This window comes from Sapajus apella, unplaced genomic scaffold (genome assembly GCF_009761245.1).
Source record: "Sapajus apella isolate SASKATOON/1434 unplaced genomic scaffold, GSC_monkey_1.0 scaffold6, whole genome shotgun sequence".
NCBI lineage: Eukaryota > Metazoa > Chordata > Mammalia > Primates > Cebidae > Sapajus > Sapajus apella.
In genome coordinates this window covers 38,211,779-38,230,162 of record NW_022436946.1, presented here as the reverse complement: position 1 = coordinate 38,230,162, position 18,384 = coordinate 38,211,779, and the positions used below count along the sequence as shown (strand labels likewise).

The window sequence follows — 18,384 nt, the reverse complement described above, 5'->3', positions numbered from 1 at the left end:
CCATTTCAAAAAATAAAAAGAGAGACAGAAAAAAAAAAAAAAAAAAAAAAAAAAAAAACCCTGAATGATTAACACAGTAGTCTTGCTCCATCTGCTGCTCACCTCTTGATACCTTATTGTGCACTTAGTGGGTGCTCAGTAAATATTTGTTGAGTTGAATGAAACTAAGATTAATGCTGAAAGATGATGAAGATGGAATAAAGATGAGTAAGAACAAGAAACTAACTAAATTTATCTGAACTCTTGAATAAATTGCTTATACAAACACTACTTCTTCAAGAAAGGGGCAATGCCACACTGGCAAATGCTTCCTGAAAAATGAGTTAGCCAACAGCAGTTGTATAATAGACTGTTGCAGTAATAGCCCCCTAATTCAGCCGCACTCCATTAGGAAATCCCTCCCATACCAACTCTGGAATTGGCCATGTTGATCTCCTTTGGCATATGGACAACAGAAAATATATGAGGCTTGTCATCACTAGTTACTTCTGTAAACCCTACTACTGCCTCCAGGTGAAAGAGCCATGCCTAGCCTGCTGGAAACACATGATCCCCATTCCCCAAGCCAACAACCAGTACCAGTTATCCAGACATAGCTATCCTAGACCAACCAGCTCCCAGCTGACCCATCAGCTGATTGCAGCCCATAAGGCCAGACATAAGCTGTAGCAGAATTGCTTAACTGAGCCCAGTCCAGAATCTAGGCTAACAAATGTCTCTTGTTTTACACCACTAAATTTTGGGGAGGTTTATCATACAGCAAAAGCTAATCCAAGTAGAGAGGGGAACAGGTGGTCAAAGAAGATTCTTCCCTTACCTGTTCTGCTTTTTAAATTTCTCAGTGAGAATATATCCACATACTATTTAAATACACTGAACTTATAAAAACTTATATCTGATTGATACTATAATCCTAATATCACCTTGTAAACACATATACATAATTCAGTCCAAATAGGAGCATGAATTTGAGAGAACACATTTAATATTACTCAGAAAAAAAAATGGGTTAATAGAATACCAGGGTTTACTATCACACACACACACAAACATGAATAAGAATATATTCACAGTCACTGTCACATCTCAATAATGGCTACTATCAAATTCTGTTAAGTGTTAGAAGACACTCCCTCTCAGATTTTGCTTCACTATTTCTTCTGTTTAAGTGGGTAATGGCCTAATACATGTTTTCTCATTTAATCCTCACATGGTATAGGTATACATTACGCCACATCACTTCAGGCAAAGTTATTAACGTCTCTATGCCTTATTTCCTCACCTTTAAAATGGGGATTACAGTCCTATTTTACAGAACTGTTGTGAAGACTAAATCACTTATAACAGGGCACAAAGTCCTTACTCAATAAATGGTTTACCACCTTTTTTAGTAAAATGATGTAAAATTAAGGTCTTTATAACAACATGGCTTCTATGTTCAAAACACTAAGCATTATCAACTAAGGTGTGAGACATCATATTTAATTTGGATACCTTTGTAATGACTTCATTAAAAAATTAAAAGACAGGCCAGGGTGTGGTGGCTCACACCTGTAATCCCAGCACTTTGGGAGGCTGGGCGGGGCAGATTACCTGAGGTCAGGAGTTCGAAACCAACCTCGCCAACATGGTGAAATCCCATCTCTACCAAAAATACAAAAATTAACCAGGTTTGGTGGCACATGCCTGTAATCCAGCTACTTGGGAGGCTGAGGCAGGAGAACCACTTGAACGCAAAAAATGGAGATTGCACGGAGCTGACATTGCACCACTACACTCCAGCCTAGGTGACAGTGAGACTTCATCTCAAAAAAAAAAAATATATATATATATAACACAATGTTATTAGACAACTAAACAAAACCTAGGAATGTATGTAGAAAATATACGGTGATGAGAGGTGAAGCACTAGGCAGTAATAAATCATTTGGTACACATTCCACAATCCTAAGTAGGTTTAAAATACAAAGGCTTCCATTTTTGTGTGTGTTAGAAATTCACAAGAAAAGAGCAATAAATCCTATTGACATGTCACCTTTACTGTGACATCTAGCATACATACTTTCAACATGTTCTATCACTATTTTTTTTTAAAGGCACTACTGATGGCTTTGGAAAATAAGGCTCTTTTCAGGCCCTGATGGACTACTTATAAAAAATAGCCAAATTTTTAAAAAGTGTTTTAAACAGGCAATTACCTAGCCTGTAGATATAAGCCATTAATCAAATGTAAAAAATCTCATACCACAATGTGTGGATGTTTTTAGTTTGTCCTAATGTGAGAAATAAATGCTACAAAAATTCCATTTTTCATTGCAATTCAAACATTTTAAAGAGCACTTAGTATATGAGGTAATGTAGCAGATTCTGGAGCTAGATGGGTAAAGAAAGTAACATTTACGTTACTGTATATGCCAGACTTTTGTCGTTTATCTTATTCAATCATAATAATGCTGTATTGTAGAAATTATTAAAACTCACTTTACAGAGGAGGAAATTAAGGCTAACATAAGTATAATAACTTGCTCAGGGTCTCTCAGCAACAGAAGGCAGTGGGGTTGAGAAGCATGAGGTGAGGCCCATGAGGGTAGTGCCACATGACTATTCTTAGAGACAAACACAATATTCAGTGTAATCAATCCTTTAACAGCAATGTGGAAGGGGACTAAGACTTGGAAAACCAAGGAGATAATCTTTGGGGATGGGCAAAGGAGTCACAGAAGGCTTTAAAGAGGATGGTATTCAAGTTGTTACTTTAAGGATGAGTAGAATTTACCAACTTCAATGCCAAGGCTCACCCCCACCCCCCTCACCCCCAATATATTAACCAAAATAAATTACTTACTTGAAATTGAGAAAAACAATTTTGAGAGAAATCTTCCTCAGATATATTAGTCCATAGTTTTAAAACAAATAATATGATGACAGTTTAATTTTTAGGTTGCTTTTATGTGGCTTGTCTTGGGTTTTATTCTGAAATGAAATTTAGATTAGTCATTTTCTTGTTCTGAGAAACTAGGAGTATGCCAACATGTTTTAACTTTACATTTTTCACATATCAACATGTATTCTCATTTACAAAGTCTTTCATTTCACCATCTCAAACAAAATCTAATTTAATATATAAATTACTTTGAAGTGCAAATGTATATGCAAAATAAGATATTTCTTTTAATTATTGTTATATTTCCTTGGTAATTGTAATAAATGGAAGAAAAATAAAAATCTTGTGAGCTGTTATATATTACACAAGGAATTTTTGAGGTAACACACTTTCTTTTATTATTTGAACTGTTTATATAGTAATGCTCTCTGAACTCAAAGAAAATTAAACAACTGCCCCAAAGTAAATTGAGCTCAAATTCTTAGTATTTCCCAAAACTATCATCTAAAAAGAAAATAGATTTGGCAAAAAAAAAAAAAAAAAAAAAATTTCAATTGACAATTACTACTCATTTTTCTCAGAATTTACTTTGCTAAATGTGTATTTTATTTCTGCTGCAGAAAACAGTACAGTTTACCAATACTGATTAAGCAACAAAGTATTTTTCATTTATTAAGTGAAATATTTAAAAACCTACAGAGAACTGGAAGAAACACCAAATCATCTGGAAAACTTAGAGGGAATGACAGAAAACACACACCCCCCCCCCCAAACAAACAAACAAAAATACCAAAAAGGTTAAATAGGCTGTCATTAAAAGGGTCTCGCTTTTACTTATAATTTGTTTTGGTCTCAAAAATGCATCCACATCATGTTTGGACAGTAGATAGAGTTCTTTATAATTGCCTAAGACACTCACTGCCTTATGTGTATTTACATGGAAATTGCAAGTTAACAAAATTTACCCAAAGTTCACTGTTCCCTAACTCCCATTATTCCCTCTTATTTAGTATCACTATAGTGCCAAAATGGCAGCCAGATACCAAAATAAAATACCCCATACCATAGCCCATTTCTCACTTTATAAATAAGTTTCTAACTATTTCTTTGAAATATCCAGCACCAATGGCAACATCCTCTAAAATCTACTTTAACCTAACCTATTTAAACTTGAATCATTTTTCACTTAGATTATCATTTTTTGTTGTTGTTGTTTGTTTTTTTCCTAAAGAGACGGGGTCTTGCCATGTTGCCCAGACTGGTCTTGAACTCCTGGGCTCAGGCAATCTTCCTGCCTCTGCCTCCCAAAGTCCTGAGATTATAGGTATGAGCCACCATGCCCAGCCCTAGATTATCTTTAATTGAATGAATTCTAATCCAATCAAAAACAAGATGAGAGAAAATTTAATTACAGCGCCAGAGGAACTTGAAAGGTCTCATATATTCCCTACTGTTTTGGAAATTGAATACATATGATTTTATACCCATTTTTGTTTATATTTGCCCTAAACTACTTTTGCTATAATCTTTTGTTTTCTTTTTTTTTTTTTTTGAGACAGAGTTTCGCTCTTGTTACCCAGGCTGGAGTGCAATGGCGCGATCTCGGCTCACTGCAACCTCCGCCTCCTGGGTTCAGGCAATTCTCCTGCCTCAGCCTCCTGAGTAGCTGGGATTACAGGCACACGCCACCATGCCCAGCTAATTTTTTGTAGTTTTTAGTAGAGACGGGGTTTCACCATGTTGACCAGGATGGTCTCGATCTCTTGACCTTGTGATCCACCCGCCTTGGCCTCCCAAAGTGCTGGGATTACAGGCTTAAGCCACCGCGCCCGGCCCATAATCTTTTGTTTTCTTAAAGGATACAGCTCAAATCACCAAAAAACAAATCCTACTACAATCTATTCTAGATTATAGAATATTAATAATATTATTATACGAGAAGATTCTAAACACTATTAGACACAATAGGGTCTCATTTCTAAACTACATATGTGCAGTTCTTTTAATAATTCCTCCGAGGTTCTGTATTTTTGTCTTTCAATTATCAATGCCTTCTTCCAATATTCCCTCATGCTTGCAGGGTGGAGCAGGGGAGTCAGTGTGAGGTGATGAGAGCTGAACAGTCAAGATCCAAGATCCCCAACTTTCAAACCCAGCCTCACACTAACCAACTACAGGACACTGGACAAATCCCTGAGCCTGCTATGTAGATTTCAGTTTTCTTTATATAAAATGAGTACATTTGATGCTTTTCAACCCTTTTTAAACATTGCAAATAAAATCTGTTTTAGCACACTGGAGAACAGGAGGGCATTTGGAAGCATCTACATAGTGCCTGGTGAAAAAAAAATCATATTTTCTAAATATAGTAGAAAAAATTGAAAGTATTAAGGTAGATACTTTTTGATATATGTAATGCTGAAATTTTTAATATGAATTTCAAAACCAAACTTTTTCATATCAAGAATATTTCAAAATTAAAATCGTGCTTTATTTCTGACAAACATACATGCACTATTTGGCAGTCACCTTGCAGGGCACATCAAACATACACGGTGAGCAGCATCCAATACAGGTGAATACAGATAGGCCTGGAGCTGGGCCACCAGGGACACCCTCCCTACTTCCCCATCCTCTCACTGTAAGTGGGTTGCACCTTGTGGTAGGTGGCATGTTCCTTCAGCAACATGAATACAAATTCCAGTAACAGTTCCATGATCCCTTTCCCACAAGAGGTAACTGTACACTGTGGCTGGATGCTGAAGTAGATTCCAAGTAGTAAAGTACCTCATTTAATGCACTTAAAATATCAAAAGGAGCAGCAACTGTGGGTTGTCACTCACCATGCTATCTGTTCACAGGAACCCCAATGCCTTCCTTCAGCCCCCATTCCACTAGGCCTACCCTTCTGTAAGCCATGTAACATCAATTGAAAACTCTGAATTAGAAGACCTCTAACAACATCTAAAGATAAAAACAGTATTGCAGTAATCGTTTGTTTGCAACAATTATTATGGTCTTTTTTCTTTCCTACCAATTCCTGTAAGCAAAACATAACTTAAAAATATTAACTTTGAATAGTATTACATGCACATGATTTTAAAATACTGAAAAATTACCAAACAGTATAAGTTAGTCCACCTTTGTCCTCTAGGCAACCAGTTCTACTCACTGGAGGCAATTACTGTCACCAGACTCTCCTGTATCCTCCCATGCGTATTACATTCTGTATCTGCCCATAGATACACATACATATATATACGGATTTTATTCTAACAAAAATTTTATTTTATTCTAATATATAGGCACATATAGAATATATATAAAATATATATTTTAACCACACTAATGGCAGCAAACTGCACATGCAGTCAAGCCTCTTGCTTTTTTTTTCTCATATATTAGACATGGCACCACAGTAGTACACGTAGTATTCTGTCATTATTTTTTTTATTATTTATTTATTTATTTATTTATTTTTAAAGACGGGGTTTCGGCATGTTGGTCAGGCTGGTCTTGAACTCCCAACCTCAGGTGATCCGCCTGCCTTGGCCTCCAAAGTGCTTGGATTACAGGCGTGAGCCACCACGCCCGGCCTGTCATTATTTTTAAAGGCTGACTAGTATTCTGTTGAACAGATATACCATTATTCACCTAACTACTTCCCTACTGATATATGTTTAGCTTGTTTCCAATCTTTTGCAGTAACAAATAATGCTGCCACAAATATTTTTACATATTTGACATATATGCAAAATCTTCTAGAGAATAAAATCCTATAATGGAATGGCTAGAACAAAATATATCTGTTTTAAATTTTGAAAACCATTTTCAAACTGCTTTCTATATAACATGAACACTTTATAGTCCCACCAGCAATGTATGAGGCTGACCATTTTCTCTTCTTCTCACCATTCCTGAGTTATACTATACATAACCTCTGCTCATTTGATAGGTGGCAAAGAGTATGATGTAGCTTTAATTTACACCTTTATTACATTATAAATTGTACATCTTTTCATATGAATTTTCTTTGCTAATTTTTCTATTGGATTATTCCCTAGTTCTTTGCATTAAGATGAATTTGGCACTTTGTGAAGTATACAAGTAAGTTTTACTAATCTGTTTCTCTCTTAACTTTGATTTTTTCCCCATCCAGAATTTATTTTTATGTCTTAAAATCCAACAATCCAGTACACTATGAAAGGCCTTCGCCAATCCTGGATTATGCAAAAAATAATTACCCTACATTTTTTGTTTCTTTCATATTTACATCTTTAACTTCTCTGGAAGCCAACTTGTTGTTCTTCCAGATGACTAACTGGCTATCCCAACACTGTTTATTAAATAATTCTTCTTTTCTTTTCCCTACTCACAAGTGAAGGTGGTATCCATTTTCATATACAGGTTGAATATCCCTTATCTGAAATACTTGGGACCAGAAGTGTTTCAGATTTTTTCAGATTTTAGAATATTTGCACATACATGAGATATCCTGAGAATAGGACCAAACCTGAACATAATTTTATATATTTTTAAACAGTAATACACATGAAACAAAGTTGTTTTGGTTGTTTTTGAGACAAAGACTTGCTCTGTTGCCCAGGCTGGAATGCAGTCATACAATCATGGCTCACAGCAGCCTTCACCTACTGGGCTCAAGTGATCCTCCTGCCTCAGCCTCCCAAATAGCTGGGATCACAAATGTGTACCACCCTGTCTGGCTAACTTTCGTATTTTTTTTTTTTTGTAGAGATGGGGTCTTTCCAAGTTTCCCAGGTTGGTCTCAAACTCCTGGGCTCAAGTAATCCTTCCACGTCAGCCTCCCAAAGTGTTGGGATTACAGGCGTGACCCACCGCATCTAACCTGAAACAAAGTTTTGACTACAACCCATGACAACGAGGTCAGGTGTAGAATTTTCTACTTGTAGCATCATGTTGGTGCTCAAAACACTTCAGTTTTGGAGGATTTCAGATTATGGAGTTTTGGATAAGGGATGCTCAACCTGTATTAAGTTCTCATGAGTTAATACTAGTTAATACTACTCTGTTTTAGTGCTGTCACATGCCAAAACCATGTTACTTTTCAAAACATTTTAAAATTAAAACCACTTTACATACAAGTATAATAAAACCAGAAATTACTGGCCTGCTTTAACATATGAATCATTTTGCAGGTCTTAAATGGAATTTCTATAATTAAGTTCAATGCTATCGTCATGCAATCATGTATTTTGGTTGATACATATTTTGGAGACCATTATGAAACTCATGTCTCCTACTACATTTCTGGAACTACATCTAGAAAACCAGTTTTTCCTTAATTTTGTATATGGATTTTTTAAATTATAAAATCAGTACAACATGTAGAAAATCTGAAAATATAAAACATAACTTCCAGAGATAACCAACTTTTAAATCTTGGTGTACTTTTTTCCACATTTTTAATAAGTGACTATGTTGTAAAATAATTTTTTTCACATACTGACAGTACTTTCCCATGTTACTACACATTCTTCCAAAACATGATTTTAAACACATCCTCCCAAATGAATATACCCAGTTTATACAACCAACTGTTGAACATTTAGAGTTGTTCTCTGTGATAATTTCATCTATTTATAGATGAAATGATTTTATCATCCATAATGGTGAGTAAAAAGAAACACATTATCAGGATTTCTGGAGGTTACAATCTATTTGGGAAAATAGATGTTAATCTCCAACACATATAAAATTACAATGACAGCAAGTGCCATGAAGGAGAATTCATGGTGTTTTGAGAGTCTATGATAGGGAAGGCTTCCCTGAGAAAAGATCAACTGAAGTTTAGGTGAAAGAAAAGTAAAAACATTTTAGGCAGGTTCAAAGCCCTCACTGTGTAAAGGAGCATGGCAAGAACAAGGGACCGAGATAAGGCCAATACAGCTGGAACACAAAGAGCATGTCAAGAACACGGCTCAAGCCATGACTAGACAGAAAGGTAAGGGCCAGACTATGTAAGACCTTGTAAGACAGGCAGATGCCACCATATAAGACATGGAGTTTTGTCCATATCCTGAATGCAATGGAAAGCTACTGAAGCATATCAAATAGCAGGGTGATGTAATCAGGTTGCATTTTTTAAAGATCCCTCTGATTACAGTATAGGAAACAGATTAGAAGGGGACAAAGTCAACTGGAATAAACCAAGATTAGGAGGCTACAGCAGTAAACCTGACTAAAAACGCTAGTAGTTTAGACTAGGGTGCTGATGGATTATAAAAAGTAGATGCATTCAAAAGACAACCAGACTTGCCAAGAGATTTATGTTCATAGATTAAAATCCCTAAACTAGAATTATTGGGTCAAAAAAAGAACATTTCAAGGATTCTGATATACATTGCCAAGCTATCTGATATTTTAAGTTCCTTAAAAATTCCTTTAACATAGCTAATCCATATTTCCTTCACGAAGTCTTCCCTGACTCCCCTTTCTGCCTGGATATAGAACATGTCCCCCACTGGCCCCTTGCTCTATCTTACATACATTTCTATAGTCCAGTCATGCTGCATTTGACTTATGTTTACATGCCCATCATCTCTATTATATTGTGAACTTCTGGAGGGCAAAGCTGTTCTTAAGAAAGGCACTTAAAGCTAAAACAACCTGCTACTCAGGGCTTCAAATACCTACTAAAAACAAATTGACCAATTTGTGATGAGTCATTAAATTTCCATAGTGTTCCTGAAAATCTCCAATAATTGTAATCAAATAGGTGTTATATGATCTTAAAATATTTTTAAATAGCTTAGTAAAAAACAGATTATGAACAAAGCGGCTTCGATTAGAGAATTTTTTGAACCTGAGTTGATAAACACTAGTTTTCAAAATTATTCTTATTGCAAATTTAACTCCAATTTACCAAAAAAAAAAAAAGAGGTTACTCTGGTAGTTTCTTATATTTAACTTAATAGGACATAAACAATGAAAACATGTTTATAATTTGAATAAGCGTCTACATAAATTTATATAACATTTTAGAATTATCAATTTCTTATGTTGAAACACTTGATTTCATGGCTAACAGCATCTAGAACAATCTACCAAAATATTCACTGAGCTAGAGGAAGTATCAGAGTTCCTTATAGTAATCCTAAAGACAAGCAGCTCCCTCTATAGTCTGTCTGGCCTACTTTGTTTAATTACTTGCTTTGTGGACATCTCACACTTTTATATTTACTCCTACTCTGCATCTCAGCAGGGAAGCTCTTTGAAAGGATAATTCTGTTTAACCTGGTGCTGAGGAAACTGTGAGAGCTGTCTAAACTCAGCATGAAGTGAGTTACATCAAGCAACTAAGCAAGAGTTGAGATGTGGAAAATGGACAGCTTCCCAAGTTCACCTAAGTAAAATCCTCAAATGAAGCCTGATATTTTTATTTGTAGTGAATTCTCTGTGTGGTCACACCTATATTCACATCTAAATGGAAAAACATTGTCCTATACTTTATTCATAACCTTTCTTCCCTCTATTAAAACAAGTTACCAAAATGTTGTTATAAAAGGAACAATTAATTTCTTCCAAAAATGATATTGCTCGATTTGATTATGTCAAAATAATGTTCAAGACATTTTAAAAACTAGTTATAGAAATACAAAGGAAGTTTTTGTTTTTTTAAAAATTCCGTAACTCAGATGAAGAAACTTTAAGAATCAATACCTTAGGAATCAATATCCTCAGTTGGCAAGGGACTAAATCAGTCAGAATTTACCATTCAAATATAAATATCTCACCTTTAAAAAAAAAAAAAAAAAAAAAGACAGGGTCTTCCTTTGTTGCCCAGGCTGGAATGCGGTGGTGTGATCTTGGCTCACTGTAGCCTCAACCTTCTGGGATCAAGCGATTCTCCTGTCTGAGCTTCCCAAACAGCTAGTACTACAGGTGCACACCACCACACCCAGTCCATATATATATATATATATATATATTTTTTTTTTTTTTTTTTTTTTTTTTTTTTTTTGGAGAGACTATGTTGCCCAGGCTGGCATCCAACTTCTAGGCTCAAGTGATCCTCCTGCCTCCACCTTCCAAAGTGCTGGGATTAGAGGTGTGAGCCATGACACCCAGCCAAGATTATCCCTCTTTTTAAAAATACCTTTTCAAATTTCACCAACTCAAGATATGGGAGTTTTTAAAGGCAAAACACTTTATTTCTTAAATTACTCAAGATATGTCCTCAAAACACAGAACAATCAAAAGTCAACCGGACTGTTTTCTAAAGCAGAAAAATACCTTTTCATGCAATAGAAAAACTGAACTAGTAAAAGGTATTAATCCAATCTGTTCAGAATTTACAATTCTCAAATGGCCACTTTGAGAAAAAATACCTTTGGGTGCTATTTTTCAGGATCTCATTTGTAAGGCAAACTCAATTTTAAAACATTTCCTCTCCAAACCAAGGTAAAGAATTAAGAATCTCCCAAATTAATTTCTATACATGAAAGAAATGTGCTTATGACATTTTATGTAGCATAGGCTTATCATATGTTACACATTTTTATTACCTTACTTTACTTGTTAACAAAGATATAAACTATGATATGAGGATATAATGTAAACGTTTACATCTTTGTACACTATGTTTATATCTTTACTTTCAAACAAATCTGTCTTCATTAAAAATTCTAGCATTCAGAGTTTTACTAAGCCAGACTGGCCTCTCTTTTAGCAATTTTCAAGCTATTATTTTACTGAACTAGTTTTCTTTGGGGAGATAATTCAAAAGCAGATAACTCTGCAGTTTTTGATTATGTTTAATTAATATTAATCTCACTGGGAGTCTCTGACATGCTAAAAATGCTGGCTTGATTTATGAAAAGTGTAAACTCTAAATGTATGCCAATGACTTCAAATTTTTTTCTCTTGCTGAAACATTTTTGTTGGAAACTGTGATATAGCAAATTCAATTTGATAATCCTTAACAATTTAAAATTTGAGTTTCTGTGTACCAAGTTTTATGTCTTTCAATGTAGTATAAGAAGTGTTACTTTTTAATTCATTTAAAATATAAATTTCAAAGTATATACAAAAAAAAAGAGTGGGGTTTTTTAGTCTTTGGTTTTTTGTTTGTTTGTTTAAGGGGCTGGCCATCTATTGTGAAACATCCATAAAGGATAAAATAGGAAATAGTTAATGTGCCTTTTTAAAAATATTCAGAAAAACAAAAGTATATATTCTTAATCTTTTAAGGAACATTTTCTCACGTAATTACAGTTAGCTTATAGTGAAATTCATTTATTTCCACAAACGAAACTTTCCTATAAAACAGAGCTTGAATATCACTTAGGGAAACATATTTAATGACTTGTGTGGAGGAGAAAAAATTATGTGTGGAAAACTAACTGAAACCATACAAGCTGTAATACACAGAAATGCGACAGTATATCCTATTAGCATGTCACTTTATGATTCGGAAATCTGGCTGAACAGAGCCATATCAACTTTACTATCTGCTCCTTCCTCTGCATGTAAAGTGAGAACAAACAGTGCATTACACTGAAATTCCAATTAGGAACAAAGACAGCACCACTATATTTAAAAGGGCAGAAAAACCTATCTTTTAGAACACTTCATCGCCTCGATTTCCCCGCCTCCAAAGTTTCAAGTGTTACACTTTCAACACGTTGAAAGCACTCAAATTCTCCATCTTTCAAGGTTCAATATCAAAATCACATTCACTAGTTTAAAAAGGAATATGCTACCAAATCTCACGACATTGACATTTTAACAAAGAGAATTCACATTAAAAGATAACTGCTTAGAATGAGGGCTTGTGTTTGGGAAAGCGCTATTATCTTGGTAGTCCACAGAAACTGACTGTAGTAATAAGATGAATGGTGATGAGGGCAAGGAGCATCAAGTGGGAAATGCTATCTAAAATCCCATAGGGCAATTCATAGCTAGGAGGAAGAGCATCCTTTCCTAGGACGCAGCTCCATTATTTCATGGAAGCAGTTCAAAGCATGCATAAACGCAAAACCATTTTAAAACACCTAGTAAATGTGGCCTCTATCTTTTTTATATTATCAAAAACCCCAAGAGTTTTTGAGAATGTATCTTCTGTCACTGCTGTCTCCCCACCCCACCCCTTCTTCAACATAGTTGTGTTTAAAAACATACACCTGTACTTAAAACGCAATCCTACAGCCCAGCCTAGAAGCATTTCAAAATGTCTGTGCTGCCGAGTCTGGCTGTGGTTCCTAATAAATTCACCCCATTAAGTGTGATGTTTTACGTTAGGCAATATAATCACGCATTTCCTACTTCCATGGATGCACATTTCCTGAAAGCATTGCACCTGAGGATGCTCCCCTGTCCCGAGACGCTCAGGCACTAAACTCTAAGGAGTCACGACCTGCTCTCACAGCAGAGCCACACGGTCACCCCAGTGAGAAAAATTATCTGGCCCCAGGCGCCACTCTGTTCGGCCCAATGCATCTCCAGAAGGGGCAGAGGAGAGCGAGGGTGAGAAGAGGCCAAGAATAGCGACTGACAAGGCTGACACTTCCCCTTTTCCTCTCCAACCCTCTTCCAGAAAGCGGCACTTGGGAGACGCAGGGGCTGTCCCGGGTCCCGCTAGCTACCGACCTCAGAGCTGGCCCTACGAACCCGCCCACCGAAGGACATGGCGCGGCCACCTGGCCAGTCCTCCGAGGCGCTCGCGGCATTCTTTCCCGCGGCCCGCGCCCCGGAGTGCGGCTCCCGCTCCCGGCCGCCGCACGCAGTGTAAACATTCGGCGCCCGCTGCCTCCCTGCCCGATGGTGGGGGCGACGCGCAGCGCTCGTGCGGACCCACATTTTTGCGCCTCTTGTCACGCACTGGAGGAAGGGCGAGGAGGGCGGAGGGGAGGGAAGACGCGGCAGCGATCCACAGAGACGGCCAGCGGCGTGCGCGCGAGTGCGCGGCGGGGAGGGCGGCCCCGGCGCCCCGCCGGCTCCGGCTCCCGCTCCCACCCCGCGCCCGCTTACCTGCCGGGGTCGCTCCGAAGACTCGCACCACCGGCACCTTCTTGACAGGGGCCTGGGTGAGGGGGGATTGGCAGGTATCCAGCCCCTGCAGCGGGCTGGCCATGTAGTAGTCTGCAGTCACTATCCTCACTGAAAACATGTTCGCCGCCGCCGCCGCCACTGCCTCCCTTCACTGGCGACCCGGCAGCGGCAGCAGCAGTGTCAGCAGCAGCGGCGGCGGCTCCCTCCGCAGCGGGCGCCCCCTCCCCTTCTCGGCTCGGCCCCCTCCCCTCACACACACACACCGCGAGGAGCGGTGGCGGGCGGGGCGGTGTAGGCGCTGCTGCCGCTGCCTCCTCAGGAGCACCCGGCGAGGGGCCGCAGGAGAGAAGCCCTTGCGATTTCGTCGGTGCTGGTGCTGCCGCCACTGCCGCCGCCGCCGGGAATCACACAGGCTCCTCGGTCCCAGGCTGCTGCTCTTGTTGCCATGATGATGATGTCACGGACGCAACCACTGGGGGAGGGAAGAGGGGGGTGTGTGTGGCGAAGGGAGGGCTGCGAATAGTGCGGGGGAGGGGGCTCGGCGGGAAAGGGAGCTAGGTGGCAGGCGCTGGGGCGGGACATGGAGGGCGGGGGCCGAGAAGGTGCTTTCTCCCCCGCCCCAGGGCACACGTCAAGGGAGGCGGCGGGCGGCCGGCAGGGCCCGTGCTGGATCGATGACTCGGCCGGCGGGCACGGTCACCTGGGTGAGGGGCAGCGGAGGGGACGGCGGAGCACCGATCTCACAGATGGGCTCCAGCGGACTTGCGGGAGGGGGGCGCCAGTGTTCGGAAACGTTTTGGCGGCTACGGGGTATTGGCCGGAGCTGCGGTGCTCGCACTCGCCTCGCCGACAGCCATTTCATATCAAGCAGAGAAGGCTGGGGCAGCCGCGGAGACGGTTTTTCACTAGGTAAGAAAGCCCGCCCGCGGGAGGAGGGGGGCGAAGCGCAGATCTCGTGCCGCCGCGGCCTCGCGGGAGGGGAGGGCGGGCAGGCGGGCGGGCGGCGAAACGGGCGGGGCCGGGCGCAGACGCAGCCGGCCCTTCTCAGGTAACGCCGTGGCTTCGCGCGTGTCCCGGGGGCGGTGCGAAGGGCGGGGGCGCACGGGCGGGGGCGCACGGGCGCGGGCCTCGGCTTATAAAAGGGCCGCCCTGGTGCTCCCCCTTCCCGAAAGTGTTGTGCGAGCCGTCGTGCCTCTTCCTTTGCGCTGCTGCAGTGTCTGCGCCTGGCCATTTAATGAGATTTATTCACACACGGCTCTTCTCGGCTTTGCCAGGGGTTGGCAGATCTAGTGCACAGGGATTTCCCATCACTGTGTTTTTCTCCCGCCCCCTTCCTTCCTCTCGCCCTAATATATCCTTCATTGGTTTCCTTTGCCCGGCAGGCTGCGTCCCGGGCACACGCAAGTACATGTAAGGACTTGTCAGCTCCCGATGACCTCCCTCCTTCCTCGTCCGCTCCTCCCCCAGCGGAATGTGGGATTAACAGCCTTTCAGAAAAAAATTTTGGCCAAAGAAAAAGGCCCGTGAAAGTCACCGCGTTAGACGTGGCCTCTCGTGTTATTCACTAATAAGACGTTATGCAAGGTTGTACTACCTGAAGGCATGAAAGCACCACAGTGGGGAAGGGCCGTTTTGAATGAACAACTTTATTCAGAAATCGAAAGGGGTGAAGCGCTGCGGCTAGGGAATTTTTATTTAAACGAATAGTAACATGCAGCTGGCTGGGCTATTAAATTGGAACCAAGGGGTTCCTGTCTGACTTGGCCACTGATATTGGGCGTGACCTTGGACAAATAATTTTGTTTCTTTGGGCTCAGTTTCTATATATGTAAAACGGGAAGATTTCTTGTAAAAACTAACCCTGAAGGGTTTTTTCTCAACAAAAAGATGTGAGCTGTTGGAGGCAGAAAGCCTGGGTTCAAGTTCGAAATTTGCCCCTGAATTAGGACCCTCGACACATTTCTAACCCATCCAAAGTAGAGATCGTTCTTTTACACTTATGTGTTATACAGGTGCGTTTTAATGGTTACCAGGTTGCCATGTATTTGAAGTGGTGTGAGAGCTACTCATTTGGAACCGTTGTGGATTTTCAAATAGGAAAATCAAAAGGCCCAAAGAGACGGGTCACTGGTGAGAAACTGTCTGTAAATTCCCTGACATATAAATGCTAATAAGAACTTAGCTTCGAGGGACTTGAGACTGATAGCTACAGTGAATTAGCCTGCAGTTTTTAATCTCAGAGAATGATTATAAACATAGGTGGCAAGATTCTGTTCATATGCAGGAAATTAGCTAATAACATTTTTAAGGGGCAAAATCTCTTAAGTTGATTTGAAATTTTAGAAGGCTATAGAAGTCATTTTAAAATACGACTACCATGCTAAAATGTATTTTCTGTAAAATAAATATTTTGTACACGCCGAATGTCAGATGCACAATACCAGTGATTCTCAGTGTTCCATGACACCTAGAATTCTTTAAATGTTAACATTTTAGCTCTTATTGGATTACATTTTTGGGGATGGGGCCTGGAAATCTGTATTGTTGGCAACACTACCTGCCACCCCCGTGACTCTTAAGCAAAATAAAATTGAGAGTCATTGTACTATATTATAATCAAGTGTATCCATAACTTTTAAATTATAGTATTCCTAACTAGAAAGAGGTAAAAGCATCAAATTAACAGATTTGCTGTTTCTCGAAGAGGATTTCTTTCCCCTTACCTCTTGAATCAACATTATTTAAGAAAAGGCAATTGCAACCCCAAGTCAAATCCTTCGAGAACTCCAAGAATGTTCAGCCTTGAAGAAAAATATTTGGAGCATGAAATTAGGAATGTTGTGTTTATCACATGTAATTTAGTTTTAAGTTGATGTTCAAATTGAAAATCTGATAATGGCCCCCTAATTAACCACTATCAAATGTTTTATGAATATATTCTTCTTGAAGTAAGAAAGAGTTCTGGAATTTTGACTCAGAATGTGAATTTCAAACCATCATTTAGCTAAGTGATCACTTATTTTTTGGAATTTATTTCCTTCTCTATGAAATGGATAGTAATTCCTGTTTTAACTTCTCAGGGATAGTATAATGCTCAAATCAGATAATATATGTGAAAATATAGTAAAATATTCATATTCAGAAATCTGACATTGAAAAATAGTAAAATCACTTGGAATTCCCTTATATACATACAGTATGAAAAATGCAAAAATTGAACTCTATACTTAATATCCTTAATGCATTTTTTTTAGTGGCTGTTTCTTGCCAGGAGATTTGAGCTATGGTGAGAAACAAAACAGACATAGTCCCTTCCCTTATGAGGTTTATAGTCTAGCAGCCTAAAAATGTGTTTTAATTGTGTCAATTAACATTCAATCATCTCCTCTAGTTCACAGATGTATACTTACCATGTCTGCCTTTAGTAAAAGCCTACCAAGCCTCCTTTACCAATACTGTTCAACATCTGTTAACATCTGCCTGTTAGTAGTTTATAATCTAGAACAGACAGTAGTACCTACCATACTTTTGTGGCAGATACTATAAGATGGCTTATTCAGTATTCATCCAGCCCCCTTCTTACTTGCTTTTCTGTCCTTTAAAAACTGGGAAAAAAAAAAAAAAAAAAACTACAATTCTCAGACTCCCTTGCCACTAGATTGCTGGCATGAGATCAATGGTGTGATTAGTACATGTTTGACAATGGCTGGAGAAGGGGGAAGGCCTTAATTTGTAGCATTGGGGAATTTGGGTTTGCTTTCTTTTTTAGGGACGGGGTCTCACAATGTTGCCCAGGCTGGTCCTGAACTGCTAGGTTTCTCCCACCTCAACCTCCCAAGTAGTTGGGACTATGTGGTACAAATATGCCCAAGCTACCAGAGTGACTTCAGTGAATGTGGAGTTAGTTGGAAAGTATGCTGACAATCAGAAGCTGGCTTTAGCATATGATCTAGTTTCCAACAATCAGATGTACCCATTCAGGACATTTATATGACAGCAAGCAACGTGATGCTTCAGCTGCACTCTGGGATACCGTATTTTCTGACAAATTCCATGAAGGACGGACCTGGTTCCTCTGGGCAGGTAGAGAGGATGGGCTTCCACTAGGATATCCTTGTGATGTGGGATGGGTGTTCTTTGTGGCGTGGTCTTTCTTGGATGTTGTTTCTAGCTATGTTTATCCAAGTCTGATTTTCTGGCCCTCTGAGAGATCTCTGAGCTAAATAGTATCTTTTAATCTCTTTCTGCTTAAACTAGCCCAGTCACAGCCAGCTACATAATCTGTGGGGCTCAGAGCAAAATGAAAATGTAAGTCCTCTTGTTCCAACACAGGGGAAAATGTGTTGTTATCTGTACTAAAATATAAAGCATTTTTTTCTGTCATTGCTCCCTCCACTTGTCAAAGTGTTTTTAAATTTGCTTTTTAATTTCACTCAACAAAAAATTAAATTTTTTAATTCTTAGGAGGA

The 18,384-nt window shown here is 39.4% G+C and overlaps 1 protein-coding gene across 8 annotated transcripts in view; it reads right to left on the bottom strand.

Annotated features, from left to right (window-relative positions):
* REV3L (REV3 like, DNA directed polymerase zeta catalytic subunit) overlaps positions 1 to 14,387 on the bottom strand; it is a 174,187-nt gene extending 159,800 nt beyond the window's left edge. For 4 of the 8 annotated variants that reach the window (XM_032275008.1, XM_032275013.1, XM_032275014.1 and 1 more), the window contains exon 1: positions 13,895 to 14,348. In XM_032275008.1, the coding sequence (XP_032130899.1) occupies positions 13,895 to 14,033 (139 nt within the window). In that variant the 5' untranslated portion in view covers positions 14,034 to 14,348. Of the gene's footprint in view, positions 1 to 2,845; positions 4,431 to 13,894 lie in introns of those variants that run through there. The other 4 variants (XM_032275012.1, XM_032275011.1, XM_032275009.1 and 1 more) reach the window with 4 other exon arrangements.
* Positions 14,388 to 18,384: the final 3,997 nt, after the last annotated feature.